This window comes from Ranitomeya imitator, chromosome 1, assembly GCF_032444005.1.
Source record: "Ranitomeya imitator isolate aRanImi1 chromosome 1, aRanImi1.pri, whole genome shotgun sequence".
Classification (NCBI taxonomy): Eukaryota; Metazoa; Chordata; class Amphibia; order Anura; family Dendrobatidae; genus Ranitomeya; species Ranitomeya imitator.
This window is the reverse complement of record NC_091282.1, coordinates 429510649-429536191: the sequence shown is the minus strand read 5'-3', so window position 1 is coordinate 429536191 and position 25543 is coordinate 429510649. Positions and strand designations below refer to the sequence as shown.

Below are 25543 nucleotides of genomic sequence, written 5' to 3'. Positions count from 1 at the left end.
GTATTGAGATGAAATTTTGTTTCTGACCAAATACTTATTTTCCACCATAATATGCAAATAAAATGTTAAAAAAACAGACAATGTGATTTTCTGGATTTTTTTTTCTCAGTTTGTCTCCCATAGTTGAGGTCTACCTATGATGTAAATTACAGACGCCTCTCATCTTTTTAAGTGGTGGAACTTGCACTATTGCTGACTGACTAAATACTTTTTTGCCCCACTGTATCTCCCAAATGCTCCCCCACCCTCCTCCTCAATTCTCTGATTGTCTTCCCAACATACGTAATACCACATTGGCACAGGGCTCGATACACAACTCCTGTGCTTTTGCAATTCACAAATTTTTTCAATTTGAATGTCTCTTGTGTATTCTCATTGAAAAACTCCTTGCCCGTTTGTATCGATTCACACGCTATGCATCCACCACACCTAAAGCATCCCGTTGGTCTCTGTGGGAGCCAAGTTGTACCCCTGGGTGTCGTAAAGTGACTATGGACGAGTCTGTCACCTAGTGTCTTAGCCCTGCGATAGGTAATAACTGGTTCTGTCCCCAAGGTGTCTCTCAGATCCTCATCCATCTTAAGGATGTCCCAGTGTTTCCGGATGATGTTTCTGACAGATCATGCTCCATTGTCATATGTACAAATGATTCTAGTAACCCTTGAGGGTTCGGTCTCTTCCCTTCGAGGTATTAAGAGGTTCTCCCTATCCTGTTGGTTGGCATATCGGAATGCCTCCCGTAGGATTCGATCCGGGTACCCTCTAGCCAAGAATCTCTGTCTTAAATCGTCGGCCATCACTTTGTAGTCCCTCTGATTAGAACAATTACGTCGTAATCTCAGGTATTGGCCCTTTGGGATGCCTTTCTTTAGGGAATAGGGTTGATTACTATCCCACCTCAGGAGCGAGTTAGTTGCGGTGGGTTTCCTATAGATAGTACTTTCCAAGCGTTCTCCATCCTGTGACTTGGAGATCAATACATCCAGGAATGGTAATTGCGACTCTTGTACGTCACAAGTGAATTTGAGCCCCACCTCATTGTTGTTAAGGGACTCAATGAATTGCCTAAACTCATCTCTGGATCCTCTCCAAATCACAAAAATATCATCAATATACCTGACCCATAAATCAATATGGGCCAGGTATTGAACATGTAGCTTCGAGAAGACGATGCAGTCCTCCCACCAGCCCAGAAACAAGTTGGCGTACGTGGGCGCACAGGGATTACCCATAGCGGTGCTCCTGTGCTGGTGGAAGGTTCTGCCGTCAAAGGTAAAGTAATTATTGGTAAGCACATATTCCAATAAGGTCAGGATGAGTTTATTATGGGCATTAAATTGGCAACCCCTAGTGTTAAGGAAGTGATGTACACCCCCAATCCCATGTTCATGTGGGATTGAGGAGTACAGGGCCTCCACATCAATACTGGCAAGCAATGTGCCCGGTTCCAAGGAAATGCCCTCCAGTTTACGGAGCAGGTCCATCGTGTCTCTTATATAGGACGGGAGTGATATCACAAATGGTCTAAGTACATCATCTAGATAGATGCCGATGTTTTGTCCTACACTCCCTATGCCGGACACGATGGGCCTGCCTCTCAGAGGGTCCAGACCCTTATGAACCTTCGGCAAGGCATAAAAAGTAGCCATTACCAGATGGCGGGGTAGAAGAAAAGATAGTTCATCTTCGCTAATAAGCATATCATCCTTAGCTTTTGTTAAAATTACCCCAAGAGTTTTTACACAATCACCAACCGGATTGGAAGTCACCCGTGTGTACGTGGTGTGGTCATTCAGGAGCGACAGACACAGATTTCTGTAACTGTCCACATCCATCACGACCACATTCCCTCCTTTGTCAGATGGTTTTAAGACAAGAGATGTATCCCTTTCCAAATTACGGAGTGCTGTCATTTGTTCCCTGGTCAGATTATGCCTAGACTCATTTTTGGCATGTCTTTTGATGTCAGTGATGCTTAGATTGAGAAAAACATCTATTGCCTATTTATGGTTTCTAAAAGACCCTAACTCCATTGGCTCTGTCTAATACGACAATTTAGCATTTCAGTGGATGAGCAATGGAGTGAATTATTTAATGGTTGCTAAATGTATCACATGGTTCCACTATTACCTGTATATTATTTCTGTTTAGTGGATATTTCTCCACAATTATGTATTTAGGGTGTTTGCTGAGGCATGTCCACAATACTATGGTTATTTAACCTCTCATTTGTCTAGATACTTAAGTGTGTATGTTTTTTGAGGCACACTATTGTGAGTAGAGAGACTAACATACCGCCATGTTAGTGTGGACTCTGGCTCTACCTCACAACAGCCATTTACAGCACATCAGCACTTAAGCGATCCGAGATAATTAAATTTAGTTTCCAATGAGAATATTTGTTTCCCCATTAGGGTTTTTTTTTTTTCGGTATCTTTATGTGTGTGTGTGTGTGTGTGTGTGTGTGTGTGTGTTTCTTGTGTGTCCCATTTTTTGGTATGTTCAGGGTGATCTAGGGTTTACAGGGCTACCGAAGTTGAGTGGGGGCACCATTTCGTCTACAATTAGGGTGCCAACTTCCGCTGGTAGGGAGGGCTTCTTTCAAGGCCTTACAGGGTGAGATTATCCCCTTCCCCTATTATTTTTGGTCAATATACCTTTTGAGTGTGAACACTATATATTTGGTGGTTCCTGGTTGATTCTAGCACTTTTTAAAAAAATATTGAGTACTATTAATATAATAATAAAAGTTAATTTTTAGGAGTTTTGATTACCCTGGCAGACATAGAATTTTTCAGGGAACGGGTGATGTTGTCTGCTACTTGTTGCTGTAGCACAGGCACATCTTTCTTAGAGAGGTAATGGTAACTGGGAAACTGGTACTTGGGGACTGCAACGGCCATCAGCTTTCGGAAACTGTATCCATAAGGCGGAAAGGCTGCATTTCTGTCGCCAACAGATTGGCGTGGCCATGCAATAATCACAGAGATCACAGGCCATGAGTCATACAAAAACAAGAACTGTGATCTTTGTAGCGAATGGCTCTCAGCTGGCCCCTATCGTTCAGACAATGACAAGATTGAGCGACAAATCATCCGAGAAAGCCGCAGGCTGTTCACAACAATTAGTTCTCAGAAAATAAATATTGAGCATACGGCTTATCCACGTTCAGATTAGAACACATGGAATATGTGTATATCCCGTCGTACTATCACTGCTAACTCTATGATAACCCTATAATCCTTGCTACCAACAACAATCCTGTTTTTAACCCAATAAATAAATATAGGCTGATTAGATGCAATTCTTCTTTTGAGGTTCACACCTTCAGCGTGTTCCATCCCCTCTCCCTCAGAGTAGCAGTCATGTGCCGGCCCCCAGGCTCACCCACCCACTTCCTTGACCACTTTTATGCATTGCTGCTGTGACACCCCAGGAGTTCGGCTGTCATAGTGGTATTGCCTTCCTCATGGAGAAGGTGATGCCATGCTTGGAAGTGAGGAAGGATCCCTTTAACAGGTAAAAAGTACATGCAACACTGTTCTGACTCCAGGTCAGAAGGGAGAGCTTGAGACCCAGATTCAGGGGAACTTCCCTATATATTCTGGCTGGAGGAGGAGATAGTGGGTCAGTCTGACAGAGAAGAGAGGAAAACAGACAGAGAGAGTCTGAGAGAGGAATGCTGGGGCAGCCGTGCAGACAAGCAGACAAGTGGTTCTGCAGCTTCTGAGAGGAGAGAAACAGAGCAGTCTGTATGTGAATGATAGGGGAGAAGAAGCACAGGAGAGTTAAAGAGCTGGAGGGGAGCTGTGACTGAGCTCCCTCCATGCTGAAGCGCAGAATACCGGAGGTCGGAAGTCCGAGGTTGTGAGGGTAATTATATGCCCCACAGCAGAAACCGGCGGGCAGGATATTTCAAGTCGCCTGTCCACCATTAACACCCGAAGGCACAGAAGCACATAGAGACCGGAGTCATCTGAGAGACACCTGTAAAAAGGCTTGAGTTACCTGTCATGCGGGTAGTGTCCAACCAACAAAGGGGACAGAGAGAAAGTGAGGAACTTGTTTGAGGCCAATGGCTGCAAGGGACTACAACACAGTGCAGAAGGGAAAGCTTCCAACCCCACCTGACTAGAGGGATTCCTGAATTGCTTCCAAGACAGCCGGACCATACCAGACCTGTGATTCGGTACCCTGGACTGTGGCTGCCTTACCCAGTAAAAAGGTAAATAGATTGCAACCTCGTGTACTCTCATTTTTTCTACACCATCTACCATCTGTTCCTAAGACACTGGGAGCTCTGGGGACCCCAGCTACACCTGTGGGAAACCATATTATCCTTGCTGCAGTGCTATCACTCCCCAAAGAACCCCTTTAAGCAGACTCGATCACCTCTGGCCGAATACCACAGGTGGCGTCACAAACATTTTTATTCCTAAAAACCCCTTTAAAGACCTTTCCCTTTAATTTGGACACCCAGGGCCACGGACCGGGTCACTGCCACCTTGATCACCCCATTAATGACGACCGGACCCTGTACCGAGTAACCCCTAGGCCCTAGCGGGGTGCTCCACTGCCACACTTCATGTCCTTCAAATTGACAACCCTTATCATGGGAGACTTCAACAGCTCCACCTCCCCAACTGCATCCCAGCTTCTGTCTCTAGCTAATTATCGTAGCCTCTCACAACTTTCAAACTTTGAGACACACAAAGATGGTAACACCCCTGATCTGGACTTTGTCTGGCTGTGTTCAATCTTCTACCTAGATGACTCATCTCTTACCCTTTGTCCCCCATGAAAACAAGTGGAGGTTCTTCGGCCGGAGACCTGGGTGACAACACTTGCCACGGTGAGGGAGGAGGAAGAATCAGAAGATGCGGTTGATGGGGTAGATGGTGGTTGGCGATGCCCACTAGTCCGCATTTTAGCATAGTGACATTCCCAGATTAATGCATGTTGATCGTGCATGTGCCAGTTCATGCATGTAGTACTGAAATTATTTCATTTTATTTTTACTCTACTAGGTCTTTTTTTAAAAAGTTGACACTTAATGTGATTTTTTAGACTTTTGTGAGTCTGAAAAAAAAAAGACCCAAGATAGGCAACTGCAGAACTGCAAATGCTGCTGTCCACTGCCAGAATTGGGGTTCAAGATGCATTGGTTGTCGAGGTTGCATAACTCTGTTTCTACATAACCTCCTCGTCTTCTGCTGAGCTACTCATGCCTCTGAGTTTACACCAAGTGTGATCTACTACCTCATTGTCATCCTCTCTGTTCTTCCACTCCTTGCCCTGAGAGTCCCCCTCCTCCTCTTCCTGCCTTGACAGCACAGTACAGTCCTCGGGCACCTCAAGTATCTGAGTCTTGTCATGAATGGATCACCTTCACCCAACAGGGTTAACATCTGCTGATGAGGGTTTGGTTTATGCTCGGACCAAACTTCATCCAGCCATGGTTCAAAGTGAGAAAAAATTTGTGCAGATAATTTCCTCCTCTTGACTCTGTGAATCTTTGGAGTACACTTCCTATGTCTATGGCATATGATCTGTTAAGAGATCTGCAGACTCAGCCTTCTTTGGTTCCCTACAGTTAGTTGGGCGCTTGGAGAGTTGTGCTGTGGGGGAAAAAAAGGTAATTGGGGTGCCACCACTGAGGACTATACTGTGTGTGATGTTAAGGTGGAGGAAGAGGAGCAGATGCCACTTGATGCAATGCTTGCCATCCACTGGAGCACATGTTCTTTCTGGCCCTCATCTACAAAGCGTACCAGTGTATGGCTACCAAAGAAAGGGAGCAGAGTTGCCCGTCCAGTAAGAGTAGTTTTAAAAAAGCTGCAGCAAAACAAACCAACTTCTAAACCTCATATCATACCTGTCTCACAACCCTAAACAACTATTCAGTACTTTCAATTCTTTACTGAGTCCACCAGCTCCCCCTCCCTCTCCTCTCATCTCATGTGAATACTGTGCCTCACCACCTGTGAACTTGACACAATAGCATCCCACTTCATTCCAAACTTTACCACAGTCTTCATCACAACCTTAACCCACCTCTTCAACCTGTCACTAACAACTGGTGTTTTCCATCCTGATTGAAACATACCTCAATCACACCCAACCTCAAAAAGCCCACCCTTGACCCATACTCTATGTTTGTCTATCACCCCATATCATTTCTCCCCTATACCTCCAACAATACACATCCATTTTGAACTGTCCTCCCACCTCTCCTATTGCCCCCTCTTTGACCGCTTACAATCTGGCTTCAGACCGCACCATTCCACTGAAACTGCCCTGACTAAAGTCACCAGCGACCTACTAACCACCAAATGAAAGCGATGTGAGTTTGTCCTCCTCCTTCTCCTGGACCTGGCATCTGTCTTTGACACAATGGACCATTCGCTCTTACTATAGACTTTCTGATCTGTGGACATTACAGACTTGGCTCTTTGTTGGATCTCCTTGTACCTAACAGACAGGACATTCAGTGTCTCCTACTCACACACCACCTCCTCATCTCGCCCCCTATGTGTCGGTGCCACCAAGGTTCAGTTGTAGGACTGGGAACTATACTTAGAAGGTGCACGCAAACACGCACGCACTCCCTCCCTGTTAAAGGGACCGCACGCATCAACTTAAGGTGTTACCATCCTATAGCTGGGCGACACTTTCTATTTAAGGCTTCTCCATTATGGAAGTGCCTCAGCTATGTTGTTAGTTTGCCTTGAATGCTTGCTAGTTGTCAGGTTCTCCAGGTCCGCCCGTCTGCTCTTACCGGTCTGTGCCCATCTGTTCATACCTGTCTGAGCTCTTCTGTCCATCAGCCGGTCGAGATCACACCTGTCAGTACTTTTCTGTTCCTCAGCCAGTCCCATCTGAACCCATGGTTCCAGAGTCCCTACAGTGCCTGCCTGCATTTTTCATTCCTCCTTTAGACCGTAGCAGCTTATCTGCTGTAGGGGGTCAGCTGCCACCTTCTGTAGGTCAGCCATGGAGTAGCACCTCTTTATCCCTCCTTGGGTCTCAGTTTTCGCCTGCTGCAACTTGTCCGACTAGGGCTTTGGTAGGCCACCTAGTTATGCCCCTTCCAGGCTTTCAGAGGGATACGGAACAGTAATTCTACCACCTTGCCCGTTACAGTCTCCATCTGCTGGGTTGGCTGTAGTGTAAGAGGTGTCGGTCCCTGCTATACTAGTTATACTCTATTGCAATTGATGCCACTTTGTTGATGTCTGCCACTAATTTTTATAAATGTGTAGACTCCTGGTTGGGTCTACTTCATGCGTGTTGCCTGTAGCAGTAGGACTCCAAGACCGGCAGGCCCCCACTTCCATTCTGACAATGACCCAATTCCACGGCTTCTTATCTGTCCTGATTTTATCTAAGGAGATAATTCTACTTTACTGCAATCATAGATAATACATGTTGTACAATACTAATAATTATTTGCTAATTATATGATGAATACCTGAAAAATGGATGATTGATAGGGAATAGGAAGCTAAAATATAATTGTGATAAAATAATAAACATAGAGATTTCCTAGATATATATAATATTGTTTAGCTAACTGAAAAGTAAAATCTACTAAAGATTGTAAATTAAGAAATGAAAGTTTAAAGCCACCAGAAATCTGTCATCACTTTCTGCAGCTATTTCTGTTACGATACTGGGCAAAGAACACGACCTTTCGGTTACTACCTGGCTTATGTAAAAATGCACAAAACAAAGTTTGCAGAACAAACAATATTAAAGGTGACTATGGTTCAGGTTAATAAAAGTCCTCGGTTAACTGTGTTAAATAGTGCTAGAGCAGCTTGGGAAAGAATATAAGTAGAAAATCTGGAGAGCAAATAAAGCGCAAATAGGGTCTTAACTGGTTAAAACATGGGATGCACGTGGGAGAGGTACGCTCACCTTGTTGGTACGCTCACCTTGTTTTGTTGCAACAAAGCAACATGTAAAAAGCATGGATCAGCTGTGGCAGGACACGGGTCCAGAGACCGAGGATAACGGTGAATTAGGGCGTATGTGTCCAAATCTGCGCTGATAAAGATGAATGGCAGACGATATTCTTCAAAGCTTTATTTCAAATATGTTAAGCTTTTCAAAGAAGGCATGTGAGACAGATTCATGAAGACAGACGTTTTGTATGCCAGTCTTGATCCGGAGTGTGCTGGTTGCACCTATTTCCACAAAGCTTAACCCATTGTTCAAAAAGTTGAAGGTGTGCAAGTAAAAATGCAAAAATGTTTGCTTATTTTTTGACATTTCAAACAGTTTGCGACATAATTCTAATTAATGTTGAAAATACAGACAAATTCTTATAGCCCTTGTGGATTTACATGTAAATCTAATTTTAGAAAATGTAACTTTTATTATTATTTTCTACACATATTTATTTTCTACACATATTTGGTATCGCCACATCCAAAATGTCCCTACCTATAAAACTGTCCCACTAGTTAACCCCTTCAGTGAACACAGTAAAAAAAAAAAATTATGGAAAAAACTATGCTTTATCATCATGCCGCCGAACAAAAAGTGCAATAAAACGGAATAAAAAAATGAATGTAAATAAAAATGTTAGCGCTGCAAACATCATCTTGTCACACAAAAAACAAACCACCATAAAGCTCTGTCAGCAGAAAAATAAAAAGGTATAGATTTCAGAATACAGCGATGCAAAAATAATTATTTTTGCTATAAAATAGTTTTTATTGTCTAAAAGAGCTAAAGCTTAAAAAACTATATTTATGTGTCATCGTTGTAATCATACTGACCCGAAGACTAAAGTTGCTTTATCAATTTTACCACACGCTGAAAAGAAACAAAAAAAATCTGAATTGCTTGTTTTTGTTCACTCTACCTCCCAAAAATCGGAATAGTAAGTGATCAAAAAATGTCATGTGCCCGAAAATAGTACCAACAAGAATGTCAATTTGAATCACACAAAAAAAAGTCACATGACTCTATCGGCCGAAATATGGAAAAATGATAGCTGTCTAAATATGGTGATGCAGGTTTTGCAATAAAAAGCATCTTTTAGTGTGTGACAGCAGCCAAACATAAAAACCCGCTATAAATCTGGTATCGCTGTAATCGCACCGATCTGAAGAATAATGTTGTCTAATCACTTATACCTCACGAGAAACAGCATAAAAAAATAAATAAAATCAATTCTTCACCTGCTGTTGATTTGTTCATTCTGCCTTCCAAAGATCATTGTAAAGTCGAGGTCACATTTATCCTGCACTCTGCACTCAGTGCCTTCCCTGGGGTTTCTGTGTAAGGGAATGTGCACACGTTGCGGAAAGGTGTGTGGATTTTTCCGCACTGATTTTGGTAAATCTGCAGTAAATCTGCGGATTTACTGCGGATTTACTGTGCTTTTTTCACATTTTTTGTGCAGATTTCACCTGCGGTTTTACATCTGCGGATTCCTATTATCTAGGTTGTTCGTCCTTTTTATTTCCATTTATATTGTATTATGTTTTTTGTATTTTTCAATAAAGTTCATGTATTTTTTATTACATTTCTACGTGTATGGAACTCCATTCTTTTCTTGTGTTAAATGTGTTCCACTTGTTGTTGATTCTTCACCAAAAATTTACATTTGGCATCTTTATGTTTGAAGCATGATATGTGGGAAAAGGTTGAAAAGTTCCAGGGAGCTGAATACCTTCGCAAGGCACTGTATATCACATCAGCTCTCTTGTTGCCATTTCTAGGCCCCAAAAATACTTTTTTTTAGGCCTGGTATCTGTTTTCTAATAGTCTTGCAAATCAGTATATTGCAACAGTCTTCTCCTTGCCATTTCTAGGCCCAAAAACTAGTTTTTCAGGGCTGATACTGTATGTGGTTTTTATAAGTTTGGGAAATAAATGATTGACATTAGCTGAACTGTTGTGTTTTTTCTAGTACTGTTGCAACTGTTGTTACTTCCGCCATCTCTTTGTGAGTAGTGTTTACAAAAACAACTTCCCAAAATGATGAAAGCATTAAATAAGCAACATGGGCATGGCAGTGGTGGTGCTGGGGTAGCTGCTGCTGGTGGTGGTGGTGAAGCTGATGCAGGGAGAGGATGTGATCGTTCTGTACCTGCTACGTGCACAATTCCAACACATCCCTCTGGTGTACTCAGGCGATAGGACGTTATGCGTCCTTTTGAAGGCCTGAATTCCACTCCACGAATGGTGAGGTCACAAGATGTTGAAAATGTATTAGATTGGATGAATAAAAGTGGTTCCAGTTCCTTCTCATTATCTTCCACCTGGTTCAGTGCAGAAAGTGCACAACTGACACCTGAGGAGCATTGTCATTTGGCTTCCACCTCAACCCCTTGTAAATCGGCCAAGCAGTCTGAGCTCCAAGTTATGCAGCATTCTCTTTGGGATTTTTGATGACTCTGCTGGCTGGGTTTCCGTGGCCCATCCACCTGCCTTTGCTTCAGAAGTGGAAGAGAATGAATACACTGATGCCCAATCACTTGTTAGGTTGGATGAGGAGTTTGTGGGAGGGCTAGGGCAGACGGTCAGTGGACAATCGCAGCTCATGTCAGATGATGACGAAACTCCATTGCCAACTGCAGCATCTTTATGCAGTGTGCAGACTGGCAGGGAGGGCAGGGTTAAGAAGATGATGTGGGGGATGATGGGGTCGTAGACTTCACATGGAGCGAAGGTCATCCTAGTGACGTGACCAGTTTGGAGGAATATGAGGTGGACACGCTCCCACAACAGCACAGCAAAAGAGGGTGCAAAGGCACAGTGGACAGCCTGTAACTAGTACATTGGCTGCTACTGCCCACTATGCTGCTGCTATAAGCACACCAATAACAGCTTCAATAACAGCTTAAAAGAGCTCTCTGGAGTGGCATTTCGTCAGGGAATGTGCTAATAAAAAGTGACAGGTGGTTTGCACTCTGCGCTGTCAGACCCTGAAGCGAGGTAAAAATGTTCTGAACCTGAGCACTATCTGTATGATGAGGCATCTGAATTCACAGCATGAGGTGCAGTAAGGTCCGCCATCATGGCATTACTGCCCTGCCTCTTATGCTTCCCCATAGTGCAATGAAGACCTGTGCATGGCGCACGCCTTGGCAGTGAGAGCTTTCTCGGAGCTCCACAGCTGTCTAACCTGGATGAGTGTGCCGCTCCTGCTCCCTCCGCCCTCTTGACCTCCGGTCAGGAGATGGCGCATATGCAATGACATCATCGTGTATGCGCGGAAGGCATATGCCGGACTGTGAAGGGTCTAGGAGGGAGTGAGTGGAGAGGTAACGGGTAAGGCGGGAGTAGACCAGGCGCTCCAAGAGTTTAGTGATGAAGGGGAGGTTGGAGACTGGTCTGTAGTTATTTGTGCAGGATGGATCGAGAGAAGGTTTCTTTAATAGTGAAATAATGATAAGGTGTTTGAAGGAGAATGGGAAGATGCCCGAGGAGATGGAGAGATTAAAGATTGTAGTTAGGTGAGTTGTGGCGACTGGAGAGCGCGACTGGAGGAGGTGTGAGGGAATGGGGTCAGTAGTGCATGTAATCAGATGAGAAGTAAAGAGGAGCCTGGAGACTTCTTCTTCTGTGATGGGATCAAATGTGGAGAGTGAGCCAGGGAAAATGCAGGGAGGTGATGGGAGTCACAACACTTAGTGGCTGGGAGCGGATTTCCTGACGGATATTATCTATTTTCTCTATAATGTGGGAGGCTAGGTCATCAGCACAAATGTCTGTGATAGGGGCTTTGTGCTTTTGGCCTGAGGAGGGAGTAACATAGTAACATAGTTAGTAAGGCCGAAAAAAGACATTTGTCCATCCAGTTCAGCCTATATTCCATCATAATAAATCCCCAGATCTACGTCCTTCTACAGAACCTAATAATTGTATGATACAATATTGTTCTGCTCCAGGAAGACATCCAGGCCTCTCTTGAACCCCTCGACTGAGTTCGCCATCACCACCTCCTCAGGCAAGCAATTCCAGATTCTCACTGCCCTAACAGTAAAGAATCCTCTTCTATGTTGGTGGAAAAACCTTCTCTCCTCCAGACGCAAAGAATGCCCCCTTGGGCCCGTCACCTTCCTTGGTATAAACAGATCCTCAGCGAGATATTTGTATTGTCCCCTTATATACTTATACATGGTTATTAGATCGCCCCTCAGTCGTCTTTTTTCTAGACTAAATAATCCTAATTTCGCTAATCTATCTGGGTATGGTAGTTCTCCCATCCCCTTTATTAATTTTGTTGCCCTCCTTTGTACTCTCTCTAGTTCCATTATATCCTTCATGAGCACCGGTGCCCAAAACTGGACACAGTACTCCATGTGCGGTCTAACTAGGGATTTGTACAGAGGCAGTATAATGCTCTCATCATGTGTATCCAGACCTCTTTTAATGCACCCCATGATCCTGTTTGCCTTGGCAGCTGCTGCCTGGCACTGGCTGCTCCAGGTAAGTTTATCATTAACTAGGATCCCCAAGTCCTTCTCCCTGTCAGATTTACCCAGTGGTTTCCCGTTCAGTGTGTAATGGTGATATTGATTCCTTCTTCCCATGTGTATAACCTTACATTTATCATTGTTAAACCTCATCTGCCACCTTTCAGCCCAAGTTTCCAACTTATCCAGATCCATCTGTAGCAGAATACTATCTTCTCTTGTATTAACTGCTTTACATAGTTTTGTATCATCTGCAAATATCGATATTTTACTGTGTAAACCTTCTACCAGATCATTAATGAATATGCTGAAGAGAACAGGTCCCAAGTACCCCTGCGGTACCCCACTGGTCACAGCGACCCAGTTAGAGACTATACCATTTATAACCACCCTCTGCTTTCTATCACTAAGCCAGTTACTAACCCATTTACACACATTTTCCCCCAGACCAAGCATTCTCATTTTGTGTACCAACCTCTTGTGCGGCACGGTGTCAAACGCTTTGGAAAAATCGAGATATACCACGTCCAATGACTCACCGTGGTCCAGCCTATAGCTTACCTCTTCATAAAAACTGATTAGATTGGTTTGACAGGAGCGATTTCTCATAAACCCATGCTGATATGGAGTTAAACAGTTATTCTCATTGAGATAATCCAGAATAACATCCCTCAGAAACCCTTCAAATATTTTACCAACAATAGAGGTTAGACTTACTGGCCTATAATTTCCAGGTTCACTTTTAGAGCCCTTTTTGAATATTGGCACCACATTTGCTATGCGCCAGTCCTGCGGAACAGATCCTGTCGCTATAGAGTCCCTAAAAATAAGAAATAATGGTTTATCTATTACATTACTTAGTTCTCTTAGTACTCGTGGGTGTATGCCATCCGGACCCGGAGATTTATCTATTTTAATCTTATTTAGCCGATTTCGCACCTCTTCTTGAGTTAGATTGGTGACCCTTAATATAGGGTTTTTATTGTTTCTTGGGATTTCACCTAGCATTTCATTTTCCACCGTGAATACCGTGGAGAAGAAGGTGTTTAATATGTTAGCTTTTTCCTCGTCATCTACAACCATTCTTTCCTCACTATTTTTTAAGGGGCCTACATTTTCAGTTTTTATTCTTTTACTATTGATATAGTTGAAGAACAGTTTGGGATTAGTTTTACTCTCCTTAGCAATGTGCTTCTCTGTTTCCTTTTTGGCAGCTTTAATTAGTTTTTTAGATAAAGTATTTTTCTCCCTATAGTTTTTTAAAGCTTCAATGGTGCCATCCTGCTTTAGTAGTGCAAATGCTTTCTTTTTACTGTTAATTGCCTGTCTTACTTCTTTGTTTAGCCACATTGGGTTTTTCCTATTTCTAGTCCTTTTATTCCCACAAGGTATAAACCGCTTACACTGCCTATTTAGGATGTTCTTAAACATTTCCCATTTATTATCTGTATTCTTATTTCTGAGGATATTGTCCCAGTCTACCAGATTAAGGGCATCTCTAAGCTGGTCAAACTTTGCCTTCCTAAAGTTCAGTGTTTTTGTGACTCCCTGACAAGTCTCCCTAGTGAAAGACAGGTGAAACTGTACAATATTGTGGTCGCTATTTCCTAGATGCCCAACCACCTGCAGATTTGTTATTCTGTCAGGTCTATTAGATAGTATTAGGTCTAAAAGTGCTGCTCCTCTGGTTGGATTCTGCACCAATTGTGAAAGATAATTTTTCTTGGTTATTAGCAGAAACCTGTTGCCTTTATGGGTTTCACAGGTTTCACTTTCCCAGTTAATATCCGGGTAGTTAAAGTCCCCCATAACCAGGACCTCATTATGGGTTGCAGCTTCATCTATCTGCTTTAGAAGTAGACTCTCCATGGTTTCTGTTATATTTGGGGGTTTGTAACAGACCCCAATGAGAATTTTGTTACCATTTTTCCCTCCATGAATTTCGACCCATATGGACTCGACATCCTCATTTCCTTCGCTAATATCCTCCCTTAAAGTGGACTTTAGACAAGACTTTACATAGAGACAAACCCCTCCTCCTCTCCGATTTTTACGATCCTTTCTAAACAGACTGTAACCCTGTAAGTTAACTGCCCAGTCATAGCTTTCATCTAACCATGTCTCGGTTATTCCCACTATGTCAAAGTTACCTGTAGATATTTCTGCTTCTAGTTCTTCCATCTTGTTTGTCAGGCTTCTGGCGTTTGCGAGCATGCAGTTTAGAGGATTTTGTTTTGTTCCAATCTCCTCGCTGTGGATTGCTTTAGAAATGTTCTTACCTCCCATCTGAGTATGTTTTCCTGGGTCTTCTTTGTTCAAGTCTAATGTTTTTCTTCCCGTCCCCTCTTCTTCTAGTTTAACGCCCTCCTGATGAGTGTAGCGAGTCTTCTGGCAAATGTGTGTTTCCCAGGTTTGTTGAGGTGTAGTCCATCTCTGGCGAGGAGTCCATCGTACAAGTAATTCACACCGTGGTCCAGGAATCCAAATCCTTGTTGTCTGCACCATCGTCTTAGCCAGTTGTTTGCATCAAGGATCCTGTTCCATCTCCTGGTGCCATGCCCGTCTACTGGAAGGATAGAAGAAAAAACTACCTGTGCATCCAGTTCCTTTACTTTCTTCCCCAACTCTTCAAAGTCTTTGCAGATTGTCGGTAGGTCTTTCCTTGCCGTGTCATTGGTGCCAACATGTATCAGAAGAAATGGGTGGACGTCCTTGGAGCTGAAGAGCTTTGGTATCCTATCGGTCACATCCTTGATCATCGCACCTGGAAGGCAGCATACTTCTCTTGCAGTTATGTCCGGTCTGCAGATGGCTGCTTCTGTGCCTCTCAGTAGTGAGTCTCCCACCACCACCACTCTTCGTTGCTTCTTGGCTGTACTTTTTGCTGTCACTTGTTGCTGTGTGCCCTTTTCTTTTTTGCTTGCTGGTATTGCTTCATCCTTAGGTGTGCCATCTTCATCCTCTACAAAGATTTGATATCGGTTCTTCAGTTGTGTGGTTGTTGATTTCTCCATGGTCTTCTTGCTTCTTTTGGTCACATGCTTCCACTCATCTTCTTTTGGAGGTTCTCTGACACTTTTTTCACCTTCTGTGACCAGTAGAGATGCTTCTGTTCTGTCTAGAAAGTCTTCATTCTCTTTGATGAGTTTCAAAGTTGCTATTCTTTCTTCCAGACCCCGCACCTTTTCTTCTAAAAGGGCCACTAGTCTACACTTCTGACAGGTGAAATTTGATTCTTCTTCTGGTCGGTCTGTGAACATGTAGCACATGCTGCAGCTCACCATGTAGGTTGTCACATCTGCCATGTTGCTCCTAGATCCTGCTGACTTCCTGTGTGTTTTCCTTCTTGTGTAATCTACTTAGCCAAGTTCTCTTGCAATAATATCCTATAGGCAAAAATTCGCGCGCCGTAAGGCGCGCGGTTTGGCGATGCTTTCCAAGCAGCTGGTCCCGGCTGTACCCAACGATCTTCTAGCTTAGGGAGACTTCGCTTTTCCCAGAATGCACCTGGAATATGCAAATTAGCCTCCTCAAGCTTGAATCCCTGGTTTGGCGATGCTTTCCAAGCAGCTGGTCCCGGCTGTACCCAACGATCTTCTAGCTTAGGGAGACTTCGCTTTTCCCAGAATGCACCTGGAATATGCAAATTAGCCTCCTCAAGCTTGAATCCCTGGTTTGGCGATGCTTTCCAAGCAGCTGGTCCCGGCTGTACCCAACGATCTTCTAGCTTAGGGAGACTTCGCTTTTCCCAGAATGCACCTGGAATATGCAAATTAGCCTCCTCAAGCTTGAATCCCTGGTTTGGCGATGCTTTCCAAGCAGCTGGTCCCGGCTGTACCCAACGATCTTCTAGCTTAGGGAGACTTCGCTTTTCCCAGAATGCACCTGGAATATGCAAATTAGCCTCCTCAAGCTTGAATCCCTGGTTTGGCGATGCTTTCCAAGCAGCTGGTCCCGGCTGTACCCAACGATCTTCTAGCTTAGGGAGACTTCGCTTTTCCCAGAATGCACCTGGAATGAGTGAAAGGTGTTAAAAAGTTTCTTGGGGTTGTTGGATAGTGAAGAGATCAGGGTGGTGAAGTAGGTCTGTTTGGCGAGGTGAAGGTTAGTATGATAGGTTCTTAACAAAAATTTGAAGTGGATGAAGTTTTCTGGTGTGCGAGTTTTCCTCCATAAGCGTTCAGCACTTCTAGAGCATTGCTGGAGAAGCCGAGTCTGTGATGTGAGCCAGGGCTGTTTTACTCTGTGCTTGGAGGTTCTGAGGGTGAGGGGCACTACTTGGTCCAGGGTGCTTCTAAGAGTGTAATTGTAGTGGTGTACAGCCAGAACAGTACAGGAAAAAGAGGATACTGGGGACAGTAATGAGTGTAGGGAGTCTGAAAGTGTATGAGGGTTAATAGCATGTAGATTTCTGACTGAATGGTAGGTAGGAATGTGCTGGGGTGGGCGAGAAATTGTGAGCAAGAAGGAGAGAATGTTGTGGTCAGAGAGGGGAAGCGGTGAGTTATCTAGGTAGCAGACTGAGTTAGTGATAGAAGCTGGGATGCAGATGTGGAATTGGGGCTGTTTATGGAGATATTGAAGTCTCCCAGGATAAGGGTTGGGTGTTCTGAGGACATGAAGTGCAGCAGCCAGGCTGAGAAGTGGTCAAGGAACTGGGTGGGCGAGCCTGCGGGCCGATATATGACCTCTACTCTGAGGGAGAGAGGACGAAAGAGCCTTATGGTGTGAACCTCAAAAGAAGGGAATGAGAGTGATGGAACTGGTGGGATGACCTGGAAGGTGCATTGTGCGGACAGGATTATGCCGACTCCACCACCATGTCTGTTTGTGGGTCTCGGGAAATGGGAGAATTGTAGGCCACCATGGGAAATGGGAGCAGGGGAGACAGTGTCAGAATCCTGAATCCAGGTCTCTGTAAGGGCCAACAGATTCAGAGAGTTGTTCAGAAAGTAATTGTGCAGAAAAGGAAGTTTGTTACATACAGACAGTGGATTCCAAAAGGCACAATTAAAAGAAGGATATGAAGGTGTACAAGTAATATTAATAAGATTAGTGTGGTTATGATATGAGGTAGGAGAGGGGTTGAGGTTGGGGAAGGGTGGATCAGGGTTGGGATAGATATCCCCGAGATCAGAAGGAGTAGGAGGATAAAGAGCAAGTAGTTTTTGGAATTGTACAAAGATTTTTTGTGCAGTATGTTTGGGCAAGATAGGCTATGTTTTTTCAGGAAGGTGACAAATGCATGAGAGCTGTACATGGGAGAGGTAAGGAGAGAGGAGCTGATGTATAGGAATCGTGATGGAGGGGGGATGGCGCGGTGAGTGTGGATGGCAAGGGAACATAGGAGGATAGGAATAAAGCACATGGATACAAGGGAGAGCAGAGTGTGGATTACCTGCCCTGACTAACAGCTAACCTGGGTCAGTTTTTACCGTCCCCTGTCACGTGATCGCCGTTGTTCCCTGAATAACAGCGATCACTAAAAAAAGCAGATTTTGCATTTATTTCTCTCTCCTCAGATATGATCTAGCATACCAGAGGAGAGAAAAATGGGGGGCCCCCAAGCCACCCCTTGCTACCTCCGCCATCCTCGGATCCTCCTGCTCTGTCCCTCTGCCCTCCATATCATCTTCCTGGAAGAAAATGGTGCACCTGTCTAGATCTGCTGGCCGGTACCCGGCAACAATAGGAGATTTTTCCCATTGGTTCATTTTGATCACTGTGATAGACCCTATCAGTGTTTCACAGTGATCGGAATAAAACAATAGTAAATCAAACCCTTCTTTGTCACTCCCTTAGTTAGAAAAAAATAATAAAATAAAAAAATTGAAATTTTTTCCATTCTTTACAGTTAGGTTTAGGGTTAGGGTTGGGGTTAGAGCTGGGGTTAGGGTTGTTTTAGGGATAGCAAAGAATAGTTTCGGCAAGCATAATACACTGGAAAAAATGGAAGAAAAACCTCCACTAATATCATAAATATCAATGAATAATGTATTAAATAATTCCACATATCATATGGACTAGAATAAGGGCCAACTGCAACCAACAACATATACAAAAAGACCAAAGAGAAAAACAGTCATAAAGACCATTAGAAATAAACAAATATGAATCTTTATTAATACCAAATATAGGAAAAGGGGCAAATGGGGCTAAAAGAGTAAAATTGATGTTAATACAGCATCCAGAAATTGCCATAGGCAGGTAGGTCACAGATATCAAGTACACATGAAAAAGGTAACTATGTATGATCCATAGTAAGAGCCACCCCAAAGTATAAGCAAATAGTAATGGATATTAGTACCTTAATAAATTGCAGTAACAGGATCGCTGTGGCATACTCACCCACCCCGACGCTCATTTCGGTCAAAAGACCTGTTCTAGGGATAGGAGTGGGGTTATGGTTGGATTAGGGTTGATGTTAGGGTTGTGTTAGGGTTAGGGTTGGGTTAGAGATGGGGCTAGGGTTCTGTTAGGGTTAGGGTTGGGGTTAGAGCTGAGGTTAGGGTTTTGTTAGGGTTGAAGTTAGGGTTGTGTTGGGGTTAGGGTTGTGCTGGGATTAGGGTTGTGGTTAGGGTTGGGATTAGGGTTAGGGGTGTGTTTGGGTTAGGGTTGGGTTTAGGGCTGTGTTAGGGTTGGAGTTAGAACTGGGGGGTTTCCACTGTTTAGACACATCACGGGTCTCCAGACGCGACATGGTGCTCTCCATCAATTCCAGCCAATTTTGTATTCAAAAAGTCAAACTGTGCTCTCTCCATTCTGAGCCCTGCCATGCGCCCAAACAGTGGATTTCCCCCACATATGGGGTATCGGTGTACTCAGGAGAAATTGCACAACAAACGTCGTGGTCCATTTTCACCTAATACCCTTGTGAAAATAAAAAAGTATGGGTCTAAAGTAAGTTTTTTGTGAAAAAATTAAATGTTCATTTTTTCCTTCAAAATTGCTTAATAAACTTCTTAAATGTGGTTTTGAGCACCTTGAGGGGTGCAGTTTTAAGCATGGTGTCACGTTTGGGTATTTTCTGTCATATTGATCCCTCAAAGTCACTTCAAATGTGAGGTGGTCCCTAAAAAAAATGGTTTTGTATTTTTTGTTGGAAAAATGAGAAATTGCTGGTCAACTTTTAACCCTTATAACTTAAAAAAAAAACACTAGTACACAGGCAAAGATGCTTACCTGTCCAAGGCCTCCAAACAATTGCACTATCCAAGGTGCAGCGGACCCAATTTAAGATGGCAAAATACACAGGTGCAATAATACCGATAAGGCAGCCAGCCTCAAATCAAAGATTGGCCGCTTGGTACACCCGTGCAAACAAATAATCTGTATGTGGCAATGTTCACACAGAAATGCAGAGCATCTGGCAAAGCCTATTAATGATGCCATATGGCAGGCCAACCAGTGCTGACTATAATGCATCCTGTGCGAACAGAGGCCACAGTTCACAGAGCCATCTGGGCCCAACTGCACCCTGAAAAATATTTAAAGTGCACAAATGCAAAACAATGTATGCAAGGTATTGGTTCATATTATGGCCACAATGCTTAAGCTGGCAACCCATGTCAAGGGTCCTAACTAGTGTTGAGCGATACCTTCCGATATCCAGAAGTATCGGTTTGGATCGGCCAATATCCAAAAAATATTGGATATCGCCGATACGATACCCAATACCAATGCAAGTCAATGGGACACAAATATTGGAATGTAAATAAGCCCTTTCTGTCATTCTACATCCTGTTCTGGAGGGGGGAAGAGTGTGGGTGGTGCGTAAGTGGACACAGTGCGTGTCTGTGTGTGCGGGTGGGGTCTGTGCGGGCCTTCCCGGGGCTCTGTGCGGGCCTGCTGGGGCTCTGTGCGAGCTGCTGGGGGTCTGTATGGGCCTGCCAGGGCCCTGTGCGGGCCTGCAGGGGCTCTGTGTGGGCTGCCGGGGCACTGTGTGGGCCTGCTGGGGCTCTGTGCGGGCCTGCAGCGGCTCTGTGAGGGCTGCCGGAGGTCTGTACGGGCCTGCCGGGGCTCTGTGCAGGCTGCCAGGGCGCTGTGCAGGCTGACGGGGCTCTGCGGGCTGCCGAGGCTCTGTGCAGGCTGCCGGGGCTCTGTGCGGGCTGCCGGGGGTCTGTATGGGCTGCCGGGGCTCTATGCAGGCTGCCGGGGCTCGGTTTGGGCCTGCCCGGGCTCTGTACGGGCTGCCGGGGCTCTGTGCAGGCTGCCAGGGTTGGCAGCCCGGCCGCCCGCAGCCCGCATAGACCCCCGGCAGCCCACACAGAGCCCCGGCAGCCCATACAGATCCCCGGCAGGCATGCTCAGACCCCCGGCAGCCCGCACGGAACCCCGGCAGGAACGCACAGACCCCCAGCAGGCCGCACAGACCGCCAGCAGGCACGCACAGACCCCCATCTGGCCGCAGAGATCCCCTGCAAGCACGCACAGACCCCCGGCAGGCCCGCACAGACCCCCCACGGTCATGCACAGACCCCACCCACACACATACGCAGTCTCCGCCCACGCACTGCCCACACTCCATTATACTGTAGTGCATCATTGCACTATAGGAACTTCCGATTCCGGTATCCAAAATCGCAAAAGTATCGGAAAGGTATCGGAACTCGGTATCGAAATTCCGATACAGCGAATATCGGCCGATACCCGATATCTGCAGTATCGGAATGCTTAACACTAGTCCTTACATATTGCCAGTCCTAATCTAACAAAAAAAAACACCATAAGAGGAAAAACCTCCACTATTCTAGACAAAAAGAAACACCAGTACACAGGCAAAGATGCTTACCTGTCCAAGGCCTCCAAACAATTGCACTATCCAAGGTGCAGTGGACCCAAGTTAAGATGGCAAAATACACAGGTGCAATAATACCGATAAGGCAGCCAGCTTACAATCAGGGATTGGCTGCTTGGTACACCTGTGCAAACAAATAATTTGTGTGTGGCATGTTCACACAGAAAAAAAAAGGTTTTGTATATTTTGTTGGAAAAATGAGAAATCGCTGGTCAACTTTTAACCTTTATAACTTACTAACAAAAAAATTATGTTTTCAAAATTGTGCTGATGCAAAGTAGACATGTTGGAAATATTATTTATTAACTATTTTGTGTGACATGACCCCGATTTCAGGGTACAAAAATTAAAAGATTGAAAATTGCTAAATTTTCTACATTTTTGTCAAATTTCCATTTTTTTCATAAATAAATGCAAGTCTTATCGAAGATATTTTGCCACTAACATGAAGTGCGATATGTTACGAAAAAACTGTCTGAGACTCAGAGTGATACATTGAAGCGTTCCAGAGCTATAACCTCATAAACTGACAGTGGTCAAAATTGTAAAAATTCGCTTGGTCATTAAAGGGAACCTGTCACCCCAAAATGGAAGATGAGCTAAGCCTACTGGCATCAGGGGCTTATCTACAGCATTTTGTAATGCTGTAGATAAGCCCCCAATGTATTCTGAAAGATGAGAAAAAGAGGTTAGATTATACTCACCCAGGGGCGGTCCCGGTACGATGGGCATCGTGGTCCGGTCTGGGGCCTCCCATCTTCTTATGATGACGTCTTCTTCTCGTCTTCACGCTGCGGCTCCGGAAAGGTCAGAGAGGCCCGGCGTCTGCACAATGCGGTACCTTGCTCTGCCCTCAACAGGGCCGACAAAGTATGCCTGCACCAGAGCCGCAGCATGAAGGCAAGAAAAGGACGTCATCCTATGAAGATGGGAGGCCCCAGACCGGACCGCGATTCCCCTTGGATCGGACCGCTCGCCCAGGTGAGTATAATCTAACCTCTTTATCTCATCTTTCAGGTTATCTACATCATTACAGAATGCTGTAGATAAGCCCCTGATGCTGGTGGGCTTAGCTCATCTTCCATTTTGGGGGTGACAGGTTCCCTTTAAGGTCAAAATTGGGGGTTAAGGGGTTAATTTTTTTAAACTGCAAATACAAAATCTGTAGTGGGTACCTCCATGTAAAATGCCAATCATACTACCGGTACTTTTCTGAAGTCCTATAGGTTTTGCTTCTGTAAGCAATAACTGTGTCCTATCCAGAATAAAAGCGAAGTAATTTACAGTAGTCTAACTAAGCAAATATACGGACGTTCTGCTCTTTGAACTTCAGAGCCTGTTGGTTTTATTGTGCCTCGTTACAACTATTATACCTGACCTTTTCCTTTATTTTAGCTTTACAGATAAATAAGCATACAGAACAGTGCATGCCTGAAATGGCGTGACAGATGAGAACACCTTACAAAGAGGAAGATGGCATACATATAATCATTTCACATCCTATTGTGAAACTATTTGCTGAGTAACCTCTGAGAAGTATAATGTTTCCAGGTGATTAATAGTCATTTCTAAGGAAAGGAAAATAAAACAGTGGCAGCAATGAACTTGAGAAGCCATTGGTTCCAAGCTGTGAGCTCAGCCTCTTCCTTGTATAAATGCTTATACTGTAAGGCTGTTAGGAGGCATTAGACCCACCCTGCTCATAGTCATCCGTGCTTCTACTGCTGAGCTGATATGGATGCAGTACAACATGTCTTCAAGGGCACTTTTATACATTCAATTCCTAGCTGTGACTGTGAGATTTTAGAAAACCACATCCTGGGTACAGACAAGGCTGGAAAAGTAAGTACGGTATATTCTTCATTAATAATAAATATGTACATTAATACTCATACTAATGGTCATATGTGGTCTCTCATGTCAGAGATGGAACATGATTTCTGTTACACTATATAGTGATAGCGTTCATGTTATTTTTCTATTTTGCATGTGTCCAGTTGGAATTTGCATTAGTTACATTCATATTATATTTCGCAATATTAAATATTATTTATTATTATTATTATTTATTTACTATATAACTGACCCAACAAAACCAAATTTTGATTATCGAATTTTCTCAGGGTAAATAGTAAAGATGGTAGGAGAAAATAATCTAACCATTATAAAAAAGCAATGTGTGGGCAGTGGTAATTAATTTACAGGAGTTAACCTTCTGTTAATTTGTGGGTGGAAAGTACTACAGGATTCTGCAAAAGAGATTGTTAGCACTGGACCATTCATATAATGTTGGAGATGATTTTTTTTCCGTTTGTTATCGCTGTTATATTTATTCTTATAGCTGGAATATCTAATAACCAGGAACTCATCCGGTCTAGAATTGAAAGAAAAAGCAGCTTATTCATGCTCTAAAAACATGTATTCTAAATATCCCGATTTCTGTCAATAAAGGATAGTGAACTGAATTAATTGGAAAAAAAATATTTCGAAACTAAAATAAATGCCCTGTCAGACTATTGGAAATAGATTTAGGCAAGGCTGGCACTTGGCAGAAGATATGATTTTATAATTGATGGCAGGAATGTGTAATTAAAGGAATAGGTAATATAATTTATAATATATATACGGTAGTATGGATCTGGGTCAGTGCTTTATCATAAAATGTCAATCACTGATTAGGATTGCCCTCTTCATCAGAGATGTCAAACTGCATTCCTCGAGGGCCTCAAACCATGCGTGTTTTCAAGATTTCCTTAGCATTGCACAAGGTGCTGGAATCATTCTGTGCAGGTGATTAAATTATCACCTGTCCAACACAAGGAAATCCTGAAAACATGACCTGTTTGCAGCCCTCGAGGAATGCAGTTTGACAGCTCTTCTCTTGATCATTAAACCCAGAAAAGGCAGAAACTTAAATTAACAAAGTACTATCTGTGCTTAGTAATTTCTCCCCAACTGTGTATCAGTTGGCTACTGCTCTATAATGTTCTTCCTGCAGATGAGACTGTCAGTTCGATGTGACTGGTTCTCTTTAATAGATTAATGGATAAGCTTGCTCTACTGCCAAAAAGTATTTTTGTGCTCTGAAGAATAACTTGCGTCATTGACAGTTACTTTGGCACATACGGTAGATGGTATGAAACAAAATGTGCAGGTGAGTGATGTTTTATTAACTCCTTAGTGACCGAGCCAATTTTGACCTTAAAGGGAACCTGTCACCCCCAAAATGGAAGTTGATCTAAGCCCACTGGCATTAGGGGCTTATCTACAGCATTCTGGAACGCCCCCGATGTAACCTGAAAGATGAGAAAAAGAGGTTAGATTATCCTCACCTGGGGCGGTCCCGCTGCGATGGGCGTCGCGGTCCGGTCTGGGGCCTCCCATCTTCTTACGATCACGTCCTCTTCTTGTCTTCATGCTGCAGCTCCGGCGCAGGCGTACTTTGTCTGCCCTGTTGAGGGCAGAGCAAAGTACTGCAGTGAGCAGGCGCTGGGAAAGGTCAGAGAGGCCCTGCACCTGCGTACTTCAGTACTTTTCTCCGCCCTCAACAGGGCAGACAAAGTACGCCTGCACCGGAGCCGCAGCGTGAAGACAAGAAGAGGACGTCATCCTATGAAGATGGGAGGCCCCGGACCAGACCGCGATGCCCATCGGACCAGACCGCAGCGGGACCGCCCCTGGGTGAGTATAATATAACGTCTTTTTCTCCTCTTTCAGGTAACATCAGGGCTTATCTACAGCATTACAGAATGCTGTAGATAAGCCCCTGATGCCGGTGGGCTTAACTCAACTTCCATTTTGGGGGTGACAGGTTCCCTTTAATGACCAAGCTAAGTTTTACAATTCTGACCACTGCCACTTTATGAGGTTACAGCTCTGGAACACTTCAACGTGTCCCACTGATTCTGTTTTTTCATGATATATTGTACTTCATGTTAGTGATAAAATTTCTTTTGCATTTATTTGTGAAAAAAATGGAAATTTGGCTAAAATTTAGAAAATTTAGCAATTTTCAAACCTTAAATGTGTGTGCCCTTAAATCAGAGAGTCATGTCACACAAAAGAGTTAATGAATAACATTTCCCACATGTCTACTTTACAGCATCACAATTTTGGAATCATAATTTTTTATTACTAGGCAGCTATAAGTGTTAAAAGTTGACCAGTGATTTCTCATTTTTCCAACAAAATTTGCAAAACCATTTTGTTTATGGACTACATCACATTTGAAGTGACTTTGAGGGGTCAATATGACAGAAAATACCCAAAAGTGACACCATTCTAAAAACTGCACCCCTCAAAGTGCTCA

General features: G+C 43.9%; 1 protein-coding gene across 2 annotated transcripts in view; it reads left to right on the top strand.

The window, feature by feature from the left end:
* The window catches only part of GDA (guanine deaminase), a 168056-nt gene that overhangs the window by 40531 nt on the left and 101982 nt on the right, over positions 1-25543 (top strand). The window contains exon 1 of one of the 2 annotated variants that reach the window (XM_069763435.1): positions 22707-23076. The exons of the other annotated variant lie outside the window; for it this stretch is intronic. Coding sequence (XP_069619536.1) covers positions 22969-23076 — 108 coding nt within the window. The 5' untranslated portion in view covers positions 22707-22968. Of the gene's footprint in view, positions 1-22706; positions 23077-25543 lie in introns of those variants that run through there. 2 annotated transcript variants of the gene reach the window in all.